At 37.9% G+C, this 27,644-nt stretch overlaps 1 protein-coding gene and 2 long non-coding RNA genes across 5 annotated transcripts; 2 read left to right on the top strand and 1 right to left on the bottom strand.

The window, feature by feature from the left end:
• The first annotated feature begins 6,570 nt into the window (after positions 1-6,570).
• On the top strand, positions 6,571-13,164 carry LOC128357097 (uncharacterized). The gene is made up of 3 exons (XR_008321214.1): positions 6,571-6,691; positions 8,476-8,513; positions 13,134-13,164. It is a non-coding gene; the product is annotated as an uncharacterized LOC128357097 (long non-coding RNA).
• An 8-nt stretch (positions 13,165-13,172) lies between these two features.
• Positions 13,173-14,489, top strand: LOC128357096 (uncharacterized). Its single transcript, XR_008321213.1, has 3 exons — positions 13,173-13,242; positions 13,548-13,657; positions 14,476-14,489. It is a non-coding gene; the product is annotated as an uncharacterized LOC128357096 (long non-coding RNA).
• A 1,531-nt stretch (positions 14,490-16,020) lies between these two features.
• rca2.1 (regulator of complement activation group 2 gene 1) lies at positions 16,021-24,512 on the bottom strand. 3 transcript variants are annotated; one of them, XM_053317335.1, is made up of 7 exons: positions 24,398-24,512; positions 23,480-23,563; positions 21,300-21,479; positions 19,750-19,836; positions 19,528-19,548; positions 19,357-19,407; positions 16,021-17,165 (listed from the first exon to the last, which is right to left on the bottom strand). In XM_053317335.1, the coding sequence occupies exons 2-7, from the start codon at positions 23,535-23,537 to the stop codon at positions 17,125-17,127; spliced, it is 438 nt and encodes a 145-aa protein (XP_053173310.1). In that variant the 5' UTR covers positions 23,538-23,563; positions 24,398-24,512; the 3' UTR covers positions 16,021-17,124. The 3 variants fall into 3 exon arrangements, with proteins under 3 accessions (XP_053173310.1, XP_053173309.1, XP_053173308.1); XM_053317333.1 differs by lacking the exons at positions 16,021-17,165; positions 19,357-19,407; positions 19,528-19,548; positions 19,750-19,836; positions 21,300-21,479 and adding exons at positions 22,048-22,289; positions 22,387-22,566; positions 22,658-22,731; positions 22,910-23,009; positions 23,182-23,361; XM_053317334.1 differs by lacking the exons at positions 16,021-17,165; positions 19,357-19,407; positions 19,528-19,548; positions 19,750-19,836; positions 21,300-21,479 and adding exons at positions 22,035-22,289; positions 22,658-22,731; positions 22,910-23,009; positions 23,182-23,361.
• Positions 24,513-27,644: the final 3,132 nt, after the last annotated feature.

The raw sequence follows: 27,644 nt of genomic DNA, 5'->3' as shown, positions 1-27,644 counted from the left end.
TCCCAGGACCATCGAGCTCCCCATAAGACAATACGGAACATCACGTATAGTATTCAGACCAACGGGAAAACTGTGACAATATGACCTCTCTGAAGTTAAGGCAATTAAAGAATAACTCTCCTTTTGGATCTGCTTTTACTCTGCTGCAACCACAGAGGAAAATATTTGGCTCTTTAGCTGCTAAATGCTCCACTGTGTTCACCAGCTAGTCGATAACTTTGTCTGTCTATCATATGGTGCTGGGTAGGTGGTGTACAGTGGGTTTTTAGAAGCTTTCTTTTTTGTTGTAAAAAGCTGCCTGCTGGAACCAATGTTGATGAGAGCAGTGAAAGTGAACAAAACAGTTAAGTTGTGGGCTGTAAAAACCAAAACAATGGGCGGAAAGATGCTATGAAGCGCCTTCAAGCTGTGGGGAACAGCAGGGTCTGGTAATAATTATGTATAGGGCACTATGAGAGACCCTTATCCATCCATATCCATTGTTAAAATTGTTTATAATAGGTGCTTTGATAAATATATATATAAAAAGTACACATAATCTAATTGGATGAAATTTCAGAAAATAAAAAAAATGGGGTGGGAGGCTTATTCTCAATGAGTAACTGGAAAGCTGGCTGCTCAAGTCAGAGCTTGGAGAGGAAGTATATACAAACTGTGATGTGCAAATACACTGTTACTTTGGAAGGGAGTAAACAAAACAGCTTTCAAAATTGCAATGGACAATTTAATCTCACAAACAAAAGACATGACCTAGAGTCAAATTACACAATGTATCAAAGCAGGAGGGTTGGACTGAGGAAAATATCTGAATCAGTACGCAAGCTTCATAGAGTTACGATCAAAACAGATCACATGTTGACCATGAGCATGGTATAATTAACCCTAACTTGGATCAATTAAAACAACTTTATATGCACTGTTTTATGTGCTTCAAAGACCAAAAGATGAGAGTTTCAAGATAGAGTCTCAGAAATGTACTCCACGTGAACTTGATGATATGAATTATGTTTTTGACACATTGGCAGCAGTGAAAGGGCTTTTTCTCATGCAACACCCTCGAATGCACACAACAGTATGCATCCACCCACACTGACATAGACATTCTCTCAAAATCCCAAGCGCATGAGAGAGAGAAATATATCCACATAGTCTGAAAAAAAAACATGCATGATGGGAAATGTGCTATGCCGTTTCAAAGCTGGGATCCACATTAAGGGAGGGGTCCTCTGTAAGACAAATATGGGGCCCCACTGACTAATGTGCACACATAAGGGAGTGACCAGACACATCCTACAAGTTATCGTCCCATCAGACAGCCTTGTCAAAGATCAGTTTTTTAACTGTTGTGACATTTAACATGTTTAGCCCTGATAAAAAGTCACAACTATATTTGTTTTGTGTTAATTAAATACACGTGTGCGTGTGGTATGGTATGAGGTTATACTTTATATTACCATTTTTTTTTTAAATCTCCTGTGGTATTAGTTTACAGTTTTCTGAGGATCCATTCGGCTCTGATTGCTTTAATCACTGTAATAATGAGGGGGCTGCACTGTATCACAAAAAAAGAATACACTAATGAACCAACTATGAAGATCTTAGATTTAATATTTTGTCTCCATAGACACCTTAACAACAAATAACAACAGAAAGTTAAATTGATATCCCGTCTGTTTCCTGCACATTGCTCCATGCTGTCGTTGTCAATTCCTAACATCTGCTGAAGGAAACAATCTGGAAGGCATTGGCTCTTTTTTCCAGTGATGCAACTGTCCACAGAAAAAAAACACATCACACCCTGTAGTAAACTACGCTATAAGCCCACACAGTTGATCTCACATTAATACTAATTTACTAAAACTGACTTCAGTGTATATTATGGGTCTAATTTATCAGGCAAATAAAAAAAAGATGTGATAGCAACTTCGAAACTCTTTTTAACTGAAACATAAAAAACTTAAATGTTATTTTGAAAGTTCATTTGAAATGTACACACTTGGCAATAAGTACATATGCAACATTCAACAAGTGATTTACATGAATCTGCATTTACATAATCCGAACTAGATATTACATAGAGTGCAGTGGAGAGAGGAAAGTGAGGTTTGACTGTGATATTGTTGGGTTAGGATGCCCCCTGCTGTGGCCTTAGGGGCGAACTGAAAACATGAAAGTCACAGTGAATAGAAACAAAGAATAAACAAAGGGGAAGAATAATGTGTATAATTTTAGAAATATGATTTACATAGCCCAGAGTTTTAACATCAGCCATGTAGGATGTTGAGTCTATTAAACAGAATGCTGTTCAGCATTGATAAAGCTACTTGATAAATGTGTCAAAGTTATAACTATCATTGCTAATCTCACGCTTTTTGGATTTATGGAAAAGTATTTCAACATATAATATGTCACGTTACTGTCACAGGAGGAAGAGCAAAAAAGTAAATTTAAAGTTTTGATTTGATATGTGCGTGCTTGTTTACTATCACACTGTCATGGCTTACTGGGCTATTTAATATAATTGGTAATATTAAGTTACCAATTTACATGAGCAATGTTGTTAGTAACAGTTTATATTATGTCAAAATGTCAGCATACTTCTCTTAATTGCCTCTCTAGTTTAAAGATTAACCCAATACTGGTACGAACTTCCTGCAGCATAGGCCATAACACATAATGATTAATGGTTCTTAATCTAACAATACTATTTTAAAAACATGGGTCTTATCAGGGTTCTTTTATCCCTACTTTTTTTAATTCGGTCACCATATAACACTATTACACTGAGACTATTAAAAATGAAGTCCACAGATAAAATGACCCTGGTGGCCTATCAGGATGGTAAATATTTCCTGTATCCACAAGTATGTGAACAATCCATGATAACAGCTTTTTAGAGATTAACTCTTCAACACCAAGGTGTGGTGCCATCTGAGTCATGCCAACGTCACATCCTGGTGCCACTTTCTCTCTATTAAAGGACAGATTGACACTTTTTCAGGTCTGTCTTAAAACAACGATCAGGTGCCTAAATCATTCCTCCTGTTCATACTGACCACTAGAAGATCCATTGGTGATGCAGTTATAATGTGAGTGAGATCCACAGTCCTCCTTCTGCAAAAATGCATTTAAAGAAATCAAATCAAATAGATAACTTTACAACATAACAGTCTTTTTTACTTCCTCCACAGGTTGATGGGGAAAGATGGAATTTGACGATAAAAAGACTGTAGCCTATGTGTGGCAGATATCCACTTGATAGGATTAACTCAGAATGCCAAAGCCTCATATTAGCTTGCTAAGATGAACTTTTAAATTAATTTTTGCACAAAGAGACTTTGTGAACTTGTGGACACTGTGGAATTTGGCCCACATCACTTGCACTAAAAGCACATCTTTTAATAGCCATTGTGGACAGGAGGAATGTACTCTGGCCAGGACAAGCATATTTTGAAAAACAAATTATTCCAACTTCCGTTAACATGAAGTGAATATTTACAAGTAAATATGAACTATTGTGCAACATGGAATCTCCTGTGAATATACAGCCTACATATATGCATCTATAATACATTTAATGTCCTATAAGGTGTGTTGTAACAGTGTGTGGGCAGGTAACTAGGGAGAAAACATGAAGGGCTACGGAGCTTTTTGAAAAGTCCAACATCAAAGTTGACTGTACCGCTGCGAGCTTTCCCCCATCAAGATGATACTCTCCCAGATGTCACATCACCGTTTATGGGGACATATTTTGACCACATCAACCGCTTCAGTCTTTCAGCTGATTATCCAAATAACTAAAAGGTGAAAAATAGTGGAGTAGCAAAGTGAGCTTAGGGGTCATGTTATCACAATGTTCAAAAACCAGTCACCCATATTATGAGATATTATATTATCTCATATTATGCAAATTCACATGTACAACCTCTTGACAGGCCTTTGAAATCCCCTCGTAACTATAAATTGAAGGTTTATTCGATATATATAGATTGAACGACACTTCCTGGTGCACTCGTACCACACTGCACCCTCGTTGGCTCCTTAAAAACAAAACAGGAGAGGTGTAAAAAAAAAAAAAAAAAAAAAACCCACAAAGCTGGACTGAAACCGGAGGTGCATAAGAGTGAAACCTCTCGCCTCTCTTTGCACCACCTCCTCCTCCCGCTCTGCGCCTGTTTGTAAACACGCGTCAGAAGCACGTGATCTTGTCGACGCATTTCGGTGCGTCGTCCAATGAGAAAACGGGGGTGTGTGCGCTGGGGGGCGTGGCTTGGTTGTGTTGCTGTGAAAATGTCGATGGATGATAGGTTTTTTTTTTTTTTTTCTTCTTCGGTTTTTTTTTCTTGGTCAGGGCAGGGGACCACTCTGGATTTTAATAACAACGAGGAGGTGGATGGGAGTTGTGGACGCGGTGACTGAGTGGTAATGAGGTAATTTCGCAACGTATTGCGAAAGAGGCGTGGTTGGTAAGTCATCTCGTCTGAGAAGAGAAACACTTTTATTGACATCCAGTGACTGCTCCAATGAATGTATAACCTAAATATGTATCCTTATCTTGGATATAGGTTACGGTGCGTCTGTGGTGGGCTGGTAAGCTGTTGCAGTAATGTTTATCCTACGTTCTTTTCTTTTAATACCTGTATAATATTCCTATATATGTCACAATTGTCATTCTATGTTTGTTAAATATATACATAGTTTTACAATTGTTCAAACGCGTGTTCTTATTAAAGGCATGCGTAAAGGCGAATTGGCTAGTGCGTTGTAGGTGCGCAGTTTCCAGCGTTGTTTCCAACGTTACCCGGAAATAAGCAAGGCATTTGGCTCTCAGCTGTTTCCTTATAAAACATGTCTGTGCGGATTTAAGGCTCATTTTTCTTCGGAGCCACTGAGGAGGAGGATGGGATGGAGAGGTGTGCTGTGGATGCTTGCTGCAGGAGGATGTTGCGCACTTCACTTTACCTCAGGAGTGAGTGTTCCGAGCATCCATGCGGTACTGCGTAATGATTTAATTGACAAGGTAGATGTTACTGCTGTTTATGTAGGCTATGTATTCATTTGTTGTTGTTAGTAACGGCGCAGATTGGAAGTTTTCTTTTTTTCTTTTCTTTTGAAATCAAATAGTCTCAAATTCATAGCAGGAAGTTTAAAAGCAGTAACAACTTTTATCAAATTATATATTTTTTTAAATAAAAAAAAATATTATTGTTGCTACTTTTTCAGGGATTTTTAATTACAGGCAACTTGAATGTTGTTCCTAATGCACCTGTCAGAGTGTGTCATGATATGCATATAGACTATATTAACATTTCCAGCTGAACAAACAAATTATAAGACGTAACAATTAAGTAAATATGAAAATAGTTACTTCATTCAAGAGACTTTGACTGTGTGTACTTAAAATTATGTAAGGTTGTTTTTCCCCCATTGTTCATATGCAGAGATTTCCTTTAAATTAGTTATTGTTTTCTTTTTAAAAATCTTTCCAAAAAGCCAATTTGGGTTGTTTGTAAATCTATATATTACATGAGCTGTGCCAGGGCCTTGACTCAGCTCCATCCATCCAGAGGTTTCTATGTCATACGCACTTTTTATTCCTGATGTAAACAAAACCCCCCCAAAAGCAATACCCTAATTTAACACAAGATGGCGTATTTCTGCAGGCATAGAGCTTGTATGAGCATGAAGTTATCCAAAAGAGTGGTCTTGAAATGAGTCAGTTTTTTCATTGGGAAATACCCATGCAAACAATATAGTTTACACATCTAAACGAGGGCAAAGAAATGCATGTTTTTGTTCATTTGATGCCTAGTCACTGTTGACAGAAAGACTAGCACATCCATCTTTGTGCTGAGAACAAAATGTTATGACATCAAATGACGTCAAAACCTCAAACTGACTGCAGTCGGTTGAACAAATCATTTGCTTACGGCTTCAGAGGCACAGTAAGAGAAAATGTTCAATGTGATAAAATAATAATAATGCATTTTATTTAAAGGCGTCTTTCAAAGCACTCAAAATAGACCCTGGGAAATGAATATATTAGATAATCCAACAAAACAACAGAATTAAGCTCCGAAGTTTTAATTGCGTACCTTCCTGATGAATATTGCTATCATTCTTTTCACAGACAGAAAACAGGTTTTGCTTTCAACTCCCTAAAAGGTAAGCAGATTCAGTATGAGACATGACACGAATGAGCAGCAGCCCACTGTTTATATCAGTCATTGTCAAAAAAAAGTTTTAGCCATCTGCCTTCGGCCAAATGCATATTTACAGTATTCAAATGTAGGGTGTGGCCAGAAGTCAGCAGTCATATACATACAGTACATACAGATGACGTTTCAAGTTTAAAATGAGACTAAAGCTGCATAAAAAGTGTCACATTAACTCTGCATAAAGGTACATTTTCACATGTCTTTTTTTCTCTCTCTCTCTCTCTCTCTCTCTCTCTCTGACTTTTCGAATACTGTGTGATGCCAGAAACTGTTTAGCTGAGAGGAAACGTTTGAATGCATTGTGTAGTAAGTTTAACATGCCATGAAAAAAATGCCTGGGTTTTTCTCAGGACCTGCTGAAGATAAAGCTGTCTGAGACTCTTGTTTTTCATCATACAGCGAGCAACGCTGTAACACAAGCAGCAGACAACGCCTGACGAGAGCCAGTTTGCATTCTTCTCACTGCCAACCAGGTAATCACAGAAAGAGATGACACACTTTGAATAAAACACTGTAAATAGTTCAAACGTCTTATGTTTACTTATAATAAAAATTACTTGATGTGCATTGTTACATCAAGGAATATGCACAATTAAAAATTTGTGTGGTTGCATTCAGGATTTATGCCCATTGTTCCCAATACAGCCCAAAAAAAATATCAATGGAGCTGACTGGGCACCTTTCCAAATGGAGAGATTAAGGTTTAGGAAGTGGAACAGGCATGGCTGATAGATGACATGGCTAAAATTAACACACTGCCCACTGGATGAGGAGCATAAATAGCAGACAGGAAGGAGTACTGGATGTATCTTTAAAGCTGTAGCGTGTCTGTCAACATAAACACAAATGAACGTCATAGTAAAACATCTTATTCACTTTAGAGTCTACAGGCCCTAGCAGGAATGACCAAGTTATAAATTGTGCTGGAATATCTGTAATGAGTCTGACTGGGTTTGGTTATAGTAGAACTGGCAGGGAAACATTGAAGGCAACAGTTATTAATTTGAATAATTATCTTTTATCCATTCTTTTTTTTCTCTCCATACCATCAGTAGCATGAAAAGTAGCACTAAACAGTAAAGTGGTAAACTTGCATGCAGGTTTCTTAGTGGTATTATAGTTGCGTACTGTAAGATGCACACCGAGGATGTCTGTATCTTAAAGGAGCAGATAGACCTTAGTCCTTAGATCAATACCCTCAGCGTATAACAGTCTCCTCAGAGCAAACATGCTTTGATCCCTCAGATCCTTTACATTTCCCATAAAGCTGGAGGGTGAAAGCTGATTCTTCTACCAATGCTCTCCTTTCTCAGTCCTATAAGGTGAAGCTGTGAGCTCCTTATCCTTTTGGATCCAGCGTTGGAATTAAGACATCACTAGCTGCAAGTGCTTTTGGGAAGAAGATTTACAGCCATATAAAAACACTGGATGGAAATCTATACTTGTAATTGGAGGATAATGGAAAATGTAAGGCATCAGAATAGAGGGATTGTTTATGCTTTTATGGCTCAACGAAGCCTATGAAATATTTGATGTAAACAAACGGTAGTAGGAATAAACATTGGTCCCTGTAGAAGTATTCCTTTCAGTTTTTAAAAATGATGAACCATTTATGAAGGCATTTTGCGCATAATGTTATATATCTCTATCATAAATGGGTGTGGTGGCAAACTGACACAGAAAGCAACTTTGTTTACCCTTTGTTAACTGAGACAAAGATTTCATTTCAGCTTAGCATATAAAGGGGACTTTATGCTTCAGAAATGTAGACAGACCTAATAGGCACAGCCTTGTTGAGAACAGACGAGCTCATAATAGAGACAGAACCAAGCTTGTTCCTCTTATTGCCCTGCTGGACACTGTTTGCATTATTGTAGTGGTTGCTACCCCCAACACAAATTGGCTAATTTGACTAACTCTGAATGTTGACAGAGGGAAATCATTCATAATTCATGGTTCTTCATCACATCTCTTGATTTTAACATGTAACGTAATCCTATTATAGTTTGATCCCCTTGTTGTTCATTTGTCATGCCACGGCCCAGATAATCAGCTGGACCGTCCTTTTCCATACTGCTGTCTGTGACACGGTGCTTTAGTTAGTAGCATGATCCTAGAGTGGAAAGGGATGGCTACAATGGCATTCATGATGCTGATGTAGTATTCCCATTCTTGACTCGTACCTGTGTTCCAGGACATGATTTTTATTATAGAGCTGTTTCTAAAAAAGTTGTTTTCTCCTTTTATCTTCCCACAGCTCTGTGTACATTAGAAATGAGGAATCATCTGATTGAGGTATGTGAACAATCAGATAAACTTCAAACACCCAAATTCCTTACACTCTGCTCTGTCTGACTGAACCAAAACATACTATTTATAAAGCAGGAACACAGTCCTTTCCTTTCAAAGATACCATTATGTATTCATTTGCTGTTATTTCCTTTTAATCCTCTAGTCATTTTACAAGATTCAAAACTAGTTTAACTGAATAACAGTATTATTTTGAGTAGAAACAGAGGATGGCACTGTGCATTTCCTTTAGGGCCAAGCTGCAGTAGGAAACAAGTTCAATTGAAAGGGGAAGTACGCGTTGTAGGCTTATTGTTGGCAAAGTGTGGTCGTGGTGGTCTTTGACGCTTTCACTATTCTGGAAGATAAAAAAGTAGAAACACTGAATGAGAAAGAGCATACAGTCTATGGTCTCGGTTAATCAACATAAGGGTATTATAAAAGAATAGCATAATGATGTAATCCAGAGCACCATGTACTGTAAATATTTCCATTTGTGCAAATTCATAGATAAGCAAAATCCCACATTAGACAGTAAATACTGTCTAATGTGGGATTCTGCTTATCTAAAAAAAGACCATCTGAGTGCTTATGCAACTGATATACAAGCTGGTGATGTGCCTTTAAAACCAGTGGGCTGTCAGGTGATCGAGGAGGCTCAGTCAGCTCAGCCTCACAGACACAGGAGCCAGAGTCTGTCTCTAACCAAGAGCAGAGAGGAGACTGCCAGAGAGGAGGGCAGCGGAAAAGGGAGAGAGACCCAGTTATAAGGGGACATGGGGGAAATGGGGACACAGCAACGTCACAGAGTGGCGGACAGGGAGCCATGGTGGTAGGGTCTGCTGTCTGTTCATGCTCACTTGCCTTGTGTGGCAGCTATAAAGTGTGTTTCTGGCTCAGCTTGATCAAGAATCTGCATTATGTAGTCACAACAGTGATATAAAAGCACAGAGAATTAAGTGCTGCGTCACACTCAGGAAGAGGAATAGCGTGATCATGCGCGCATGTGCACGTCTGTGCGTGTGTGTGCGTGCATATGCACGTACATATACATCTGTGTGGGGTCTGATCTGTTTCTGGGTATATGTGTTGGTTCGAAGTAGCAGTCTAATAGCAGTTCTGCTGTTGCAACAAGATGAAAATAAAGAGTGCGTGTGTTTGAGAGGCAAGCAGAAAGGGAGAGAGAGAGAGATATAGAGGGAGGGAGGGAGAGCAAGTCAGAGAGTGAGAGAGGAGAGATTTTGGATTAGTTGCTACGTCACTTTTTCATGTCGGGAGAAACAGAAGCTGAGATAACAGAAGCCCAGTCATCGAGTTTTCCACCTGGAGTGGACACAATGGTTTCGGACAACCTCGGCTTTCTCTTCCTCTTCTTCTTCCTCCTTGGTAGTTTTTATCTGCACTGCCTGTCGCTACTATATGTTCCTGCATGTGTGTGTGTGTCTGTGTGTGCTGTGTGTAGTTCCTGTGAGCTGGTATAGGGAGTTTCAACATGGATGCTGAAGATGTGACACAGTTTCTTTAGTTCTTGTTTTGATAGCATGGTAAGGTGTGTGTGTATGCGTGTGTGTGTGTTAAGTGGGCAGAGGTGCGACAAAGGGGTTAACAAAGAATATTCTGGAAGGTTCTTAATATCACAGCGAAGCTCAGTCAGGAATGTTTTGTTGAGAATGATCAAGGTATTCGAACACTGCCTTTTTGCCACCATGGTCTCAAGGAATACGGATGATTACAGTAGTGCAAATAGGTGAATACAATCATGCATGGAGCCGTCTGATGACCTATTATGAAACACTATTACATGTTTAATACACCATGATATGGGGAGTGTGCACAAATGCAGCCAGGTGGACATTACAGCAGCCTTCAGAAATGACAGGATGAATTCATTGTCGAATTTAGCTAAGAATGACAACTTCTGACGCTACATATGTAAAAAATGTACTGTATCTGTGCTCGGACTGATGACCGCTGGCCTACTTGTTGTTGTTAACTCTTGATGGAGTTGTAGGAAAGGGAGAGAGACTGGCATCCAGCTGTTTGCAGCAATCAGACAACAGATCAGCTCGGTGTTTGTGGCTAGTGGCACTTCTGTCATGTGATTTGTTTTCACCCTCCAGGGCCACTGGGATTTGGCATAACCCCTTCCCAAGACACATTTGTTTCTGCGTAGTTAGGAGAGACAGAGACGGTGACGCAGTCATTTCTGGGCTGGACTTCACTTTAACCAGTACACAGCTTGTATCTCTCCCTCTCTCTCTCTATCTCTCTCTCTCTCTCTCTCTCTATCTATCTATCTCCCTCCTAGAGAAAAGGAGCAATGGAAGGGGCTAAGTGTCATGGCTCAGGATCAGAGAGAGAGAGAGAGGGAGAGAGAGAAAGGAAGCAAAAGAGGAGAAAGAAACCAAGATAGATAAACAGAGAAGAGAGAAAGAGAGAGAAGTTGTTTACCTTGCTCTCTTGGTGACTCTGCTTTGGCTTCACTCCAGTTCACATGCACTGAACTTCCTAAAGCTGCTGCATCACAGGCCATCGTGCCAAAGCTAGATTCTCATTGGATGGGAGGAGCTCCCCCAGTTCCACAAGCTGCACAGCAGTGCTTTATTGGCTTAATACAAGCAAGCAGCTGGAGTTCAACATCTGATTGGTTAAGAGGTGCTGTTCTCTTATACAAAGGTTTTGCAGTTGCAGAAACAATCCTCTGTGGATGGTCATATGGGTTGACCTGTTAATATATTACTAATTATAAGTAAAGTAAGTAATGTGTTTCCTATCTGGGTTCAGAGAAGTAAGATAAGTGATAAATTAGATCGTTTTTACAGGGTGCGTCACTGCTTGTGTTTCTGTGTGTATATGTTTATAAGTGATGAACTGATGCTGAGACGTCTGTCCATCCTTGATGTCTTCGATGCCGTCGGCAAATCTCAGGCCTTGTTAAGGCTTTGTTTAACCGGCACTGTTATTTCAGTTTGCTTACTCTTAAGTGTATAAGCAAGTATTGTTTTACACAGGAGTTTCCTTGGAAGAAATGCTAAAGTCTGACTACAAAATGACTAGGAAAGCTTAGAAAGATCTATTTAAACCCACATAAATATTGTTTATTTGTTGGAAAATATATTCTCTGTATTTTTCCAAATTTTCCGAATTAATTAATGGGCAGTGTACTAGAGGAACAATGTCTTCATATCCCATACAATTCATTCCAAATGATATACTCCTTTCCAGGAACCTTCCTACAAATTTGCAGTTACACATCAGTTTCCTGTTCAGCCTGGACTGTCAGTAAAAGACAGGCGCTCAGCATCTTCTACAACATGCCTGCTTGCCACTGTCCGGTACCTGTGTTTACATGTTGAGAGCGGCAACCACAGGCACCACAGGAATGATTTTAAATCCCTAGACACGTGAGGTCTTGTCGTTCTCCTCGCTTGAAGTCCAAAGTCCGAAAGATGCCACATTACTGAGATGATGCAAGAGTGTGTGTGGCTGCCCGTGGTCTGCATTGCAGCTCTTGCTTCTACAGTCAGCGTCTCTCACTCTCTCTTCTATGTCTCTCTGCCCCTCTCTCTCTCTCTCTCTTCTAAATGTGCTTATGGTATAACATACTGTATACTATTGCTGCCTATTTATTTTTCCTCTCGTAAAGATGATTTTAAGAAAGAAGACGATCTGTAGCTCCAGTGCTGAAGCTGCTACTCTTGCAGTCTCCTCACCACTGTGGGGGTTAACACTACAGTTAGTTAGTCTATCGGTCCGTGTAGGTGTAGGCTACACACCAACACAAGGCCTAATCATGACACACACAGTCAGACACCGTACACTATTCCAGCTTCCCTCCAGACAGTCGATTCATCATATGTGTATTTTTAAAACAATATTTTAACTATTTTCTAGATGTACAACAACAAAAGAACAACTGTAGCTAAAAAAACTGCTTATGATGCATGTTTCATTTACTGTGCAGTTAAATCATTCAGCAATTTACTGTTGGTATTATATTCCTAATCTCTGTAAACAGGGACTGCCATGCAGATATTCTCCCTCATGGGTTTCCCCAGGGTGCTCCACCCTGACCACTCTCTGAAGGCCTGCTGTCCCTTTAAATCTTTTATAAGCATTACACAACAGGTCCAGTGGCACACAAGCAACAAACAACCCGAAAAAGAAAACTGACAGGGTTGGGTTGAGCCAGCCAGGCAAAGGAACCAGACACCTATGGCCCTCTGATCAGAGCTGTTCAGTGTGGCAAATATTTGGCAATGTGTAAATTGCATCTGATGTTTTTGAAGCCAGAGCTTGGCTTTAATCGGTTTCAAGACAAGTAATATTTATGGGAGTTGTCCTTGTAAACATGAAGAAATTAAAACAGGCTGTGTGTGGGTGTGTGTTCTTGAAGGGACAGGGACAATTAATTGTTTGTGGTCTGTTCACCTACATGTGAAGAGTAAAAAGGCATATTAGAAACAGTTGGGTAGTTTTGTACTTTGTTGAAGCACTTGGCAAGGAGTCAGTGAACTGGCCACTACCTGTCCTTGCCCCACCCTCTCAGTGTATTGTAGCTGCGTGTCTGCGTCATGGCTCTCATTGCCAGCGATTGACTACCACTTCCTTGCTTTTCCCTTGTAGTGGCCAGAGAGCAACGCACTCCCATCCTCGCTATTCTACCAGGCAACAGAGAGGAGACGAATTGTCGAGGCAGTGGCAGGAGTCGTGTGATTCTGCCCAGAGCTTGCAGGTGAGCCTGTACGTTGTTAGACATACAGTGGCAGTGTTTTTGTGTGTCTGTTCTTGTTTGGCCCTTCGCACATCCGCAAAGCTTGGATCAAGTATCACATCAGTCGCGTGGGCGTGTTAGAGAGAAATAGATTGAGAAAGAGAGAGAGAGAGAGAGAGAGAGAGAGAGAGAGAGAGAGAGATGTGTTCTGGTGCTTTCTCAGTGGTTTTCCATTTCATCTCTGTCTTACTTTCCCTTCATTTGCTTCTCTCGTCTCTGCTTTGTGGCCTGAACCAGGGCTATGAATTTAACTTCTTTCTTGTCAGGAGCCTGAGAGCCTGGACCATCCTAGAGTGCATTACATATGGGGTCCTTTACAATCTTAAAGATCTGTCATGCTTCCCTGTAACATCATCTTGGTCCAATCATAAACAAGGTAGAGACAGACAACACAATTTACAGCTTACTGTGCCCATTACTTTCTTAATGATATGCACCAGTGTAATGGAGACCAATGAGGGATTTTTAGCTAACTTAATTGTTCTGTTAGCAAATATTAAGGCTTAACATAAAAATACAATACAATAGATGTAACCTCTTCAGTGCCCTCATGCAGAGTCAACCCCTCTAACTGAAAGACTTAGTGCTTTTTGATTAAATGCCATATTGCTTCTGAGTGCCTCTACTATCTTGATGAGGGTTTACAATTTGGAGTGATGAGTGGTAAGGGTTAGGGTTAGGGTTGGGGTTGGGGTTGGGGTTAGGGTACCTGATGAGAAATAGATGTCTAATGATATTCAAAATGCATTATTAGTTCAGTGTTGACAAACTCCTCTCTACTTCCACAACACCCTTAGTGGCCCTTTTTTAAAATATTAATCAAATAGTGAGTTCAAATAGTTCAATAAAAATCTTTTGTATGTGATTTCAAATCCTGGGCTGTCTCTAAGGCTACTGCCGTATCAGTAAGTTTTACATCTGCAGTATTGTTCTAGGTTCTTTGTTAATTACACATGCATGCAGATATCAAGCTACATGTTTATCTGCTGCTGCATCTGTGCGATTCTTTTGTACTCTCAAATATCATTTTTGATTCAGTCTGTCTAAAAAAGTTTTTGAAATTCCCTCTAGGGGCTCATGCTTGTACTACATCCATTATAAAGGAGAATTGCTTATTTCTTGTGTCAAAGTGGTAACTCATTGTTGTCCGTTATATTATGTTAGTATTCATTTTTATTTTCCACAGTTTTCTAGATTCAAAAGTGAACAGAACAATGTTTTTTGTCAGAAGTGCCCCCCTTGGAAGCTGGTTTCAGATGGTGGCTTAGAGTATTGTCATCTATCTAGCACCATTTGAAATCAGTGTTCTTGGGGTGGGAAGTGTGATTCACTTACCAGCAACAGGCAGCTGTGAAGTGTCACAAGAGGTGTTCAGTGATAAAGGTGAAACTAAGAGACTTCACCGGGAATGTTTCCCTCCCCGAAGCTCCACTCAGCGAACCGCAGACCACCAGTGCACCAGGGATGTTTGGACAGCTCAAGCTCTTTGTCCTCTCTCCAAGGTTGACCGATTTCTTTCGGTGTTCAGAGTCTGCTTTTGTTTCTAGCACCATTTGAAATCGGTTACAGTGAAGGACAGATCTCGTCTTTCCTTGAGGATTTTGCAACTAAGCTGAGATCTTTATTTGATAGATTGTGTGTTGATTGTGGTGACATTTTGTTTAAAAAGACCCCATGAAATCACGCTCACAGTGGCTACTAATGAGTCTCTTTGGGAATTACCAGTGACAAGTTAGCCATCGATCCATTGTCTCTGTGTTATAACTGAGATGTTTGCAATGTGGAATGATTAAGATCATTTACTGGGATAAAATATATACTAAATAAAAAGTAACAATGCTACGATATCACATAACTTTTACTTATATTTTATTATTACATATTATATTACTGGATTGTTAAATATTACTAATGAATGAATGTGTAGCAGTTTTATAATATGAGACAACTTTACCTACTTTATTATTATTACTTTATGTTATTTTGGGTAGTTTGATCTATATTAAACTGTCCTGTCTAATAAGTGAACAGCAAACAAATGGAGTCACAATATCACAATATAATTCTATGACATATGAAATAGAATTAAATTGAATAGTGATGTACTTAGGCACAGTGCAGCACTTGAGTAAATGTATTTTCCATCACTGGATATTTGAGTTGCCAACTTCATAAAAGCATCACTTGGACAATTTTCCACTTAGTGTCAAATCCACTAGGTGGCACCATAACACATGATAGCACATTACAGCCAGGTAGGTTCAGGCATGTTTGGAGTAGCTGTAAATAGTTTCCATCTTAATGATTAACTTATTGATGAATTATGTTTACTTTCTTTAATGTTTTTAAAAATATTTGGTGCTTTACTGTAAAGTTTTGTTCATGGTTACATTTTTAGAATGTATAGACCTTACAGTAAATATTGATTTGAATATAGTAAGGTGATTACAAATGATGTCTGTATTATGACTTATTAATGAATAGCAACACCTATAAACAGTGTATCAGATGACTTGTCTGTAATGTGAATAATAAAATTGCAAATTGGTCTCATAAATGTTATTTTTCTAGAAGTTTCTGTGGATGTTTGTTTTTCCTCTCACTGCATAAGCACATAATATACAGAATATGATCAATGAATATACATGAGGTAGCTGACAAATACTTAAATGTATTTTTATGAGTTTCATCAACTTTTCATGCTCATTTGAGATATTCACATTACATGTACATTGTGAAGACACTGATGAGTCTTTTTATTGTTTTATTTCATTGATTAGAAAATATGGTGAATTTGCAATGTTTCCATAAACAATACAAGAAATGTTATGAGATGTTCTTACACACATTTTATTTTAATAAATACAATTAAAAAGCCAGGCAAGTGCAAAAATCTCAGAGATCAGTCTATAAACATCTTTATGTAACCAAAGACACAATATCTGTCTTAATACTAAATTAATCATCTTTATGTGGACTGCCTGATGCTCTGGAAGAATAATCTCAACAACAAACAAAATTAAGACTTTCTGTCTTTGAAACTGGGCACAAAAACCAAAACATTAGTGCCAATTATTTCTTATTAAAAAAATATATCTGAACTGGTCTTAACTGACCCAAACAAGGCTAACATTTATGCATTACTGAAATAAAGACACAATTGACACACAAGCTAAAACACTTGAATCTTCACATTAAGGCATAAGGAACATGCCTTTTTTTTTCCAGGCACTTTGCGAGAGGTTTATTTTACATACATACCACAGTCACTTTATAGTGGTGAAAACTGAATCTGAAGAGTGGAGACTTGGTTTATTGGCAATATATCCTCTCTACTTCATCTACTATATTCATTTTTGGAGGAATTTATCATTTCAGATACATTGATAGTGCAGTGATAGTGAGTCAATAGTAAGAGGACGAGTTGTTCTTAAGCATCAAAATAACACTATTTAACCTTGATTTGTGAATGTTTATGAATGAAAAATAAAATAATAAATGTAATAGCGGCTATATCCAAGGTTAATAATTCCAGTTTGTTTTTTTTTTTTTACCATTTTTGTGTAATTCAGATGCAGGTGTTGATTGACCCATACATGACCAGGCTCTGAGCTATAGTGCATACATTTACAAATCAAAAGTTGAAGCTTCTCATTTATGCCATTCCTTCATAATTACAGAAAAACTGTTGATAATGTGAAGGCTTTTCAAACGTCACTTCACTTAGTGGCCTGTAAAAGGTTTAAATAATTGTCAGCTACTCAGATGAACCACTCAAAGGGTACAAGTACATTCAAAGACTTGTGTGAACCAGCGATGTCCCTTCTTTTCAACAAGCTTCTTTCACAGCCCGAAATGCTGGACCAACATGACTGCTCCCGTTACTACAGACGGAGAGAGAGAGAAAATAAATTAGACATTTTAATACAAACAAAGAAACAAACCCTATGGCCCTGTAAAAGAAAAAGTCAATAGGAGAAGTAACACAGGCAGCGGTCCAACAGGATAGTAAGTAGTCCAGGATAATGTGGAAGAGGGAAGGAAAAAAAAAAACAACAGACTTGAGTATTAATAATTCACTGTGGGCACACAACATTAAATTATACACATGTTTCTGCTTAGATTATATGTTCATTTGTCATAAAGAGTTCAAATATGCTTGGTGGTCCATCTTCTTACCGCGAGCGCTAAGTTTTCTCCATGATTTGTTGCCTCTTTGTCAAGGTTGTGATTCCCAGTGCTGTAATCCAATAAGGATTTGTCAACATATATTCATACGTTTGACCAAAAAAAAAGAGAATCCAGGAGAAGTCCACACACACACACACCCACCCAAAGGTCTACAGACCACCAATTTACAAAGAATATCTCACAAGCAGACACAAACACCTTTCTTCTTCTGTGAGGTTTAAAAGCAAAGAGCAGACCAAAGCTATCCATCGGACTCTTACAGTTGAAATACCCAAATTTGGGAGTGTTACTTATATGATATACAAAGTACTTCAGTAGTATGACGTTTTCTGAGAGCAGTGCAGCTGCTAACACAAACAAACAGGTCACCACAGCATGAACAAGCACACAAGAGTCATTATTGCACAGGGAGTTTGTGATTACACCCCCCCGAAAGAAATTCAAATAGGTGTTTTATGTGGTCCATTGCCCCACATCTTTAAATGAAGTTGCTATGGGAAAACATTTCTTATTGACACAAATGTGAAGAAGAAACTTCGTAGAGAGAAATACAATATATGACTATAATACCACCAAATGCTCTGTTGTCACATTTTTGGCCTGATGTTCTGCACTTTTCCATCTATAAGCATAACTATAAGTTAACTACAGAGGATATGAGCCCTAAAACCATATTCCAGTGTTGTGAAACTTGACTGCACAAGTCATGTGACAGCTTCATGTTAATGAAGCCTTAAATTTTGATGACATTCTCCAATACAGGAACTTAGGCATCATACACAAATGGCTCTGCCCCAACATGAACACAAAAGATGTTTCCTGAGAAATGTTACCACAAACATGCCATGCCAGTATCCACTACCTCTCTCTTAACAGCTAAAAGAAACCGGAACCGGAAATGTAATATCAAGCTGCAGTACAAATAGTCCAACTGAGTAGTCCTTGAATTGATTCTGATAATCAGTATTCTTATATTGCATATGCAACATTGGGCTGACCTCCACATTTCAATGAATTTGACTTAAACCACTGTTTTTAAAAAAGAAGGCACTTGGGGCCGAGCTTTTCTATTGGCCAACCTACAGCTCTATTAGGAGAATGTTTTGAGAGAACACCCTTGTGACAACATGACACTTTGGTAAAAGAAAACATTTCAGCCAAAAAGCCTTTTAAATGCAGACAATTTCACCATGCAACATTTAACACGGCCAGACAGACAGAAAGCTCAGGTGAAGTGAAATTCTGACTCCACACGAAACAAAAAGTGTGAGCCACGTGACACAGAGAGAGCATTGTTATTTGAGAAGCAAACAAAAACATCTAGTTGCCATAAGAATAATAATGCAACTCAGGGTTAGTCTGCAAAACTGAATAAAACAACAGTTTACCCTTTCTTTTTCCCTTTGACTTTTATGATGTAGATGATGATGATGATGATGGCGACGATAACTGCGAATACTTTGATGAGGAAAAAAAAGATGTTTGAAGATTAAGATGTAAAATGATGATTGGCCATTAGGCCAACATATGTAATTCACAGCATTAAAAAAAAAATGAAATTATGGTAGCATCTTTAATGCTACTGTTGTTTATCAGAGCAGCAACAGTTATTCAAACTTTACATGCACCTTCAAAAACAAACAACAGTAATGACAAAGTGACACATCATGCTATTACAACATGAGCATGTTCTAATGGTTAAACATGTCAAGTTGTTCTTATTGTTGTTGACTCAAGCAGGAACATGATGCTCCATAAAGAACTCCATGTTTATATTATATGTCAACCATAACACGACCATGCCGTTCTTCTAACATCACAACCATGTCAACGTTATGTCTTCACATTCTTGGTCTACTGTTCAAGGATGAATTTGTAACTTACCTCCTAAAACAATAAGCGTGTTCCTCACCACATGATTTCCATTGTTGTTAGCTGAAAGTAATAACAAATAAAAGTTAGAATTGTGTTGATTAAACTTTAATTCTACAGCTTGTGATCTGGTATAAAGTTTCATTAATTAATTTAACATTAGAGATTAGTTTGATGACTCACGATCTGGAGTTGTGCCAGGATCTGTTGAAAGAGACATGCAGTTAAAACAGCTGCTATAAATTCAAGAAGAGCATGACTGGATTGTATCAATATTTACTCTATAGATACTGTGAGAACATTTTATCTTCAATGTTAAATCCTTTAAAAAGGAAATAACAAATCACTGCATTAGGCCACTGTATGGCTTTAGATGACTTTGTAGCATTAATTAATTGACTCTACCGGTTGGCTTCTTTGTGGTAATAGGACGTTTGGTTGTGGTGGTGGTGGAGGTGGTACGAGGAGTAGGTTTAGTTGTAATTTCTATTCCTGCAAAAATATAGAAGAAAAGGGAATATTCAGGATAGAATAACTTATCCTCAGGGATGCCATCACATAGATAGTTATTCACTTTCAATATGTTCCTGATTCATAATTAAGAGGCAGCATGCACTAGTTACAATACATTTCCACATGCTGCTGCTTGTTACTTCTATACAGTAACTATCTGTGCAATTGAAATGGTGAATTTGAAAGCACTGATGTTTTTGTGCTTCTGTCAGCTGAGTGTCCTTATTGGACTTATTAAACCAAACATATCTTTTTCTACATTATTTTTGTACTAACTGTCTTTACTTATCAATAAAAGACTCGGCTTCTAGATGACTTACAAGTAGATCAGGATCAGAGTTGATTTATTTTACAGATTGGAAATAAAAAAGAGCTCTCATTCAGTCTTTGCTTTTTTACGCTGAAGCTAAAGCTGCTGCTGCTGCTGCATGTGTATGTCAGCGTTTCAGATTCAGAGGTTTGAAGCGGAGCTGCAAAGTTGGGTGGAGGTGTGTGGGGAAGTTTATATGTACTGTTGAAAGTAACCGCTTTGAAACAATCAGAAAAAAGAACATGTTATTGATCGGATTCAACGGATTTCTGCCTACCAGCGCTCCCTATTCATTCACTCTCTAGCCTGCTTGACCACAGCTAACAGTGTCCCGTAGTCGCATACTGGCGGAGCAACTCTGTCCCCCCATTCAGTGTCTGGACCTTTTATATGGAACGGCAAGGCACAACAAAGTAGCAGCTTTCCCGCATTGAACAGCAGTGCAACGAGAAATAACAACAAACTGCAGCAGAGGCTAACGTTAGCTGCTAATCTCTCCTCTCTCTCAGCGGGGGCGGAGCTGAGTCCAGCGTACAGAGGACAGAGACATACAGGTGGAGAGTTGTCACAACTTAACTCAGTCATTTAACAATTAAATCCACATGAAAGATGGTAACGTCTCGTCCTATATCCCTTACATGTCCAAATTTAATATCGTCACGTTCTTGCAATATTAATATCTTGCATGTTCATTTCTATAGATATAACGATATATCATTCAGCCCTACTATCAACACATTTAACACTGAAGATAAAATTTTCTCAAAATATGTGTATCAATTAAATCAATTTTTATTTATATAGTGCCAAATCATAACTAAAGTTATGTCCTGGCACTTTTAAGAGCAGGTCTAGACTATACTTTCATTTTAGAGCAAACATTGATGCAATCCCGTCACTCTCTTCTTGACCAACATCCATGATATCAGTTGAATATTTTAGCAGTTCTTATTATCAATTAATGTTAATTAATGCTATTTTCTTTTCTTAGTGGGGTTAATTGTATTAGTTTGCATGCATGTCTACTTATGACAACATTAAATGTTTATATTTGTATACAGTTGATACAGAGAAAGTTAAAACATTGCTACTATTAAGAAGGAGGGTCTGAAAATTAGACGCTCATATTTACTCTCGCATTTCAGGCTCAAAGGACTCCAAGTGCCAGCTGTACAAGTAATCCTTGGATTCCCTCCAGCTGTTATGTAGCCAGTTTCACATTCAAAAGTAACTGTGGTCCCAGTTGGGTATGTTGCACGATTGTCTGTCAAAACCGTGTTAGGACCTCCAACAGGTCGGGTACAGTCTTGAACTGTACAGGAAATGAAATAAAGAAAGATGAGCAAGTTAGGATATATTAACTTTGCACCTAACATCAACTCCATGATATGATATCATCATGATACTTGAGTCACGATACGATATTACTGCGATTTGAAATATACTGCAATATGCTGCGATCTAGTGCAATTCATTCCCTTTTTTTAACTGCAAATTATATCCCCAAAGGAAAAGAACCTTCAATTTTCATTTGCAATTTCTCTAATATAAGATCAATACTTGGTGTCCGTATATCAATGCAATATTGTCATGCAAAATGTTGTGGTAGTATGCTGCATCGACCCCCCCCCCCGGCTATTGGTTTACAAGCTTGCATACACACAGTTTATATTCAAGTTAATATCGATGTAATCTTGTCAAATGTATCTGGCAGAAAAGATGTGTTGTACAAGACTTTGAATTATACTATGGATTTGACCTGCAATATTTTAAATAAGCATTTTCGGAAGAACGCAGCTTAAGATATTTGGAGTCTGAAAGTGAACCTGCAGATATTTAAGTATATTAAATATTTTCTCATTCAGCTAATCTCAAGTAAAATGTGATGAAATCTGAAATTAGTGTATAATTAGCAGTGAGTAGTAATTTCATCTAAATCACTTACTACATTTTGGAAGTCCAGGTGACCACTGACTATTTATTTGACATGTCAGTGTATCACTTCCTTCCATAGTATATCCAGGTTTGCACTCGAATGTCACTGTAGCCTTGTATCCATGAGGGGGTCGAGAGCCCTGTACGAACTCAGAATTTGGAATACGAGGATCGAGACAATCAACCTCTGCAAAAAAAGAAATTGAAAAATAGAAATTTACAAAGTTGTCACAAATTACCGACTCCAGTAGGAAAACGTTGAGAAAGGTTGCAAAAACACTTACTGACACATGTTGGTGGACTGGGTTCAAACTTTTCTTTTTCTGAACAGGATATAGATTTTGATCCATTGAGTGTATAACCTTTTAGACAGCTGTACTGTACAACATCTTGATATTTATATACGTCAAGGACTGGAGAGAAAGTGCCATTCACAAATGTAGGTAGTTTCGGACAAGTCACCGCTGCAAAAATAAAAATGACATCTGTTAATATGGAAACAAACAAAGTCTTTAACGTAGTCATGTGCTTTATATTAACACAGAGCACACCAACCTTCACATACAGGCAACCTGTCCATCCACCCTTGGCTGCCACAAATGATTTCTTGCCTACCAACCAGTGCGAAACTAGTAAGAAAATAAAAAAAAAATAATTAAAAAAAAAAGTGTGACTTCTGACTACAAATATCCTGTGTTAACCCTTTCATTTCATGTGATCAACATAAAACACTGAATGGTAACATTTAATACATTTTAAAATTATTCTCTGAACATGACTCATCATAGTAATAAGTTTGTTACTAACCCAGTGTTGCAATGGACCACCAGTTTATCGCCAAACTCAGTACCTTCCGGATAATCAACCTGTCCATTTTCCACCTCTCCAGCAGAGCCACAGTTCCTCCCTGAAGTAAGAAAAATTTAATTCCACCACCAAACATGGCTAAGTAAACAGACAGGTCAGTAAACATGATCAGTCACTCATTTAAAAAGACCACTTCTGGTTCCAAATGAGAGAAAGTTAAAATATTGCTACTATTAAGAAGGAGGGTATACAAATTAGATGCTAATATTTACTCTCGCATTTCAGGCTCAAAGGACTCCAAGTGCCATCTGTACAAGTAATCCTTGGATTCCCTCCAGCTGTTATGTAGCCAGTTTCACATTCAAAAGTAACTGTGGTCCCAGTTGGGTATGTTTCACGATTGTCTGTCAAAACCGTGTTAGGACCTCCAACAGGCCGGGAACAGTCTTGATCTGTACAGGAAATGAAATAAAGAAAGATGTGCACAGTTAGGATATATTAACTTTGCACCTAACATCAACTCCATGTCTAGTCACCTATCCACTAAAGCTTATCTGCACTGCTAGTCACCTTGAGCAGTAATGGCGAGGCCAAGGCAGCTCAGATAGAGGAAGTAGGAGACACCCATGGCTGGTAAGTATGAAGTCACTGAGTCTGGGGGGGGAAAAAAAAACAACAACAACAAAAACAATACAAACATAAGTAGTGGATAATCAGAGTATTAAACATGGTTAATATGGTTGATAATAGTAATGATGATTTCATTTAACAAGATCTTATATATCCTTAATCTTACAATGATTACGAAGCAGGTTAGGTTACATGCTCGAGTTACTAAACCGAGCTAACATCAATATTAAAGTAGTTAAATCAAAAGAAATAAAACATACGTGTTTTACCCACTGAATAATCACATGCACCGACCCTTTGACCACTGTTCCGTATTTTAAGAAACCAAACTCCATTTACAATCTGTCAATATTTGATCAAACCCACGTGACTGTGCTCGTCTAGTTGATATGACGACACTACTTAACAACGCATCGGTAAACTCTATGTTTTACAAGCAATTCGGCGTACTTGGAAATAAAAACACCACAAATATGTCGGAAGATCTGATCCGTAACAAGTAGCAGTTTAGCTTCCGCCACCACAACACACTGTGGGCGGCCATTCATCGAGCCTAAATCCAGCCTATTTTAAGCCTAAATTCAATTTTTAGTTCAGTAGGTTATATGCCGAATTTATATATATAGCATTACGATGGGAAAATAGGTTAAACAGTGTTGAATGAGTGTTTAAATGTGCGTATAATAATAAAAACGTTGTTAAATCTACGCAATCGCAACGGACGTCAGGTTGGGTCAAACCAGGCTACGTTAGCTTGCGTAAAAATCAATAAACATTTACGTCGTCGTTGTAATGGGGTTATACTTGTGTTAGCTTCGGTTTTGTAAAATTATTAGATCCTTCTTTTTGTTTACTTACCCCCTATAGTCGGTTATGGCGAGCTTGGTAATGAAAATAAGTCCTTTTGGGTGGTGCTGGTGGTGTTGTTCCCCCTTGTCTAGATGGTGAATTAAAGATCATGCGTACTCCGTGCTGCTGTTGTTGCTGCATGCCGGAAGAAGGCGTGACACAATAAACGGTACATGAGCCATTATGCCTATTTCCACAGTATTTTATTAGTCACCAACATTGAAGTAACCACAATCACATGAGCGTATAAAGCCTAAAACAGGAACTTCATTTTAACCCTTATATATACTGTTCATAGTCTTACCATCATAATTAGTCTCTTAAATAGGTGATTAATCCTTAACCCTTACCGACTGTTTGGGGTCAAATTTGACCTGTTTTGACATTTGACAGCTCTAAAAAAACAAAAAAAACAAAAACAAATTTGTTTTACCCCGAATTTTTTTCCTAAAGTGGCACAAAATGCACACAAATTAAAATATTGTTAAAATGTTAAACTTTGATATAGGTGCAACAAAGTTTTGACCTGTCAAATTTGACCTATATCTGTTGACATGGATTTTTGTTAAATTACTAGTTAATAGTTTTAATAAGATAGTAGTTATGAGGATTTTTTAGCAGTGAAAACTGATGGCTCTAATGCAGTGGCCACCAAACCTTGCTCCAGGCGAGCTACTGCCCTTTATGTTTTAGGTATCGTCCTACTCTGACACACCTGATTCTAATAATTAGCTTGTTGTCAAAAGGCTTGATAACGAGTTCATTATTAGAATCAGGTGTGTTACAGTGGGAAGATACCTAAAACATAAAGGGCAGTAGTTCACCAGGAGCAGGGTTGGTGACCACTGCTCTAATGGTCATAAAACATTATTGCTGTTATATTTTCATGTCTTAGGTAAAATATGACACGATAGGTTATTATTTTCTCTTATTTTCTCTACTCTCTGTAACATTAATCAAGGTTTAATCATGCAGGCAGTTCGGCTAATGATACATTATAAATAGATCTGTGGTTCAAAATTTGGTATAGACTTATTACCAAATTAATAATAATAATGCATTTTATTTAAAGGCGCCTTTCAAAGTACTCAAGGACACCTTACAAGGCACATATAACTGATGATCAATATACACAAAATATATATTGAATACCCCAAGTTAGTCAGTTGTTCCTGCACTAACTATCTATCTATCTATCTATCTATCTATCTATCTATCTATCTATCTATCTATCTATCTATCTATCTATCTCTTGAGGTATCTTGTGGCTATGTCAAATGCATACGCCCCCTCCTCAATCCCTCACTAGAGATGTATTTTAAGTGTAGAGCTATGTTACATCCTTCAGAATACTGGAGGTCCCTTTGAAGATGTTAAGACGTCCTTTTTGTAACCCTGTGACCTACTGTTTAACCCACACATGGTTATGACTGCTGTGTCATTGTCTGTAACAATGTGCCACTTTCTTCGTCAGTGGTAACAATCTCGATTATAAGACAGGGCATTCATGTACAATGATGTAATCGAACCCAACCCAAGGAGGGTCAGTATGAGGAAGTTATGTACTTCCCATTGAGCAACAAAGTTTTCCTAATTTTGGAATTATGCCTAGATTTTCTCTCATGCCTTTAAAATGAAGGGCTAAATATAATAGAGGGATTTCGTAATGAAAAGGACATGTATTGAAAGAAAAGTTAAATTTTTATTTATTTTGACATTTAAACTCAGATTTGAATTTATTAGCCGCACCAACTAACAACAGTTTTTGTTAAAATCAGACAAAAACAAAAATCAATAAGTCAATAATGATCACAATAAAGTGTGAATACTTAATCAGGAATCCTGCCTCTCCCCATAGAGAACACTAAATCATTAACCACTCCATAAATCAGAGACAGGCCAATTCTTTGAGATGTCACTCGAACTTAAATATTGTAGTGTCATGTAAGAATATTGTATCCTTTCTCAGATAATGAATGAGTCATCTGTCCATCATTATGAGAAGTGGTTTCACATCTGATTTACACTGGCCCAAATTAAAGAATATATATGTAATTTTCTTCACTATCCAGTTTCATGTACAAGTTACTTGATCAAGGACAATATGGTGTGTAGTCTGTGTCCAGTTTTTGAACATGCTCTTTTCATGAAGCTCAACTGATTTTGCCATGCCATGAAGCACCAGCATGGTTTATTCATTCTTGCAACAAACTGTTGATTCATTATTTACACAAGAGATAAGTTCTCAAATTTCTAGGTGAGGCAAATTTCCTTATATTTGATATCTCCAGAAACAACTGTTGTTTTACAGCGTCTAAGTTTCGTCATCACTTGTCATTACATTTCCAAACTGCCTGGAAATAGTTTGCCGTCACTACAGCATAAACCATGTTTGTATAACACACTCCTTAACTGAATTACTTCTCAAATCCCTCTAAGTTACAGTGTGGAAGCTATCAATATAAAGCCAACATACTGAAGTCATTACTACTGGATTGACTTCAACCTTGTTGGTTTGAACATGGAAGTGAGAGCTGCGTTTGTGGTTATGATTTGTAAGTCTGGCTTTCCGCTGTGAAATGTTAATGGCCTAAAAACACGCCCTATTTCACAATTCCCCATTGTTTGATCTGTTTACATGACCCAATGGAATGAAAATAAACACACAGGCTTACTGAATGTGTTTCATCTAATCATAGTTAATCCCCTTCCTAACAAACTAGGCTTGGCTTTCACAGTCATCACTCATTCATCTTTACCATATACTGTAATGGTATGAACATTAAGTGGTTACCTTCTTTTAGTTTTATTTGTTTGAATGTACAATATACAATATTTGCTAAAGACTTTTTAGATTAGATTGTTATACTCTGAATCAGTTTCAAGTAGACATTTAAACATTTAATTTATCTCTCCTGCATTAAATGTTTGTCTACTTTAAACTGATGCAAAAAGCTTATATAAACAACTCAATACAAGATACAGGTTTACATAATAAAACAGCATTTACAGTGGATGGAAATGAAGCCATGTTACTGAACATAAAAGAACATGAAGATATTCAGACTGGCTCATAGACTATGCATGAATAATTGAATTAGATTTGATAAAATAATAAAAGTCCTCGGCGCCAGTGACCACTGAAATAACATTTTATAACATTTTATTATGTAATAAACGGGCAAGTCTGAATTTTATTGATGCTAAAGGCAATTAAAAGTTTAAGATGAGTAGAGGTAGCAATAGCACATATAAT

Source organism: Scomber japonicus, chromosome 4 (genome assembly GCF_027409825.1).
Source record: "Scomber japonicus isolate fScoJap1 chromosome 4, fScoJap1.pri, whole genome shotgun sequence".
Taxonomy (NCBI): Eukaryota; Metazoa; Chordata; class Actinopteri; order Scombriformes; family Scombridae; genus Scomber; species Scomber japonicus.
The sequence above is the reverse complement of the archived record's forward strand: the minus strand, read 5'-3'. Positions and strand labels throughout refer to the sequence as shown.

Coding starts and splice junctions, on each gene's coding strand:
- rca2.1 (XM_053317333.1), bottom strand. CDS start 23,537: ATGGGTGTCTCCTACTTCCTCTATCTGAGCTGCCTTGGCCTCGCCATT. Junction 22,567..22,657: donor CAGGTTGCCTGTATGTGAAG/GTTGGTGTGCTC, acceptor TTATTTTTGCAG/CGGTGACTTGTCCGAAACTA. Junction 22,290..22,386: donor CAGTCCACCAACATGTGTCA/GTAAGTGTTTTT, acceptor CTTTTTTTGCAG/AGGTTGATTGTCTCGATCCT.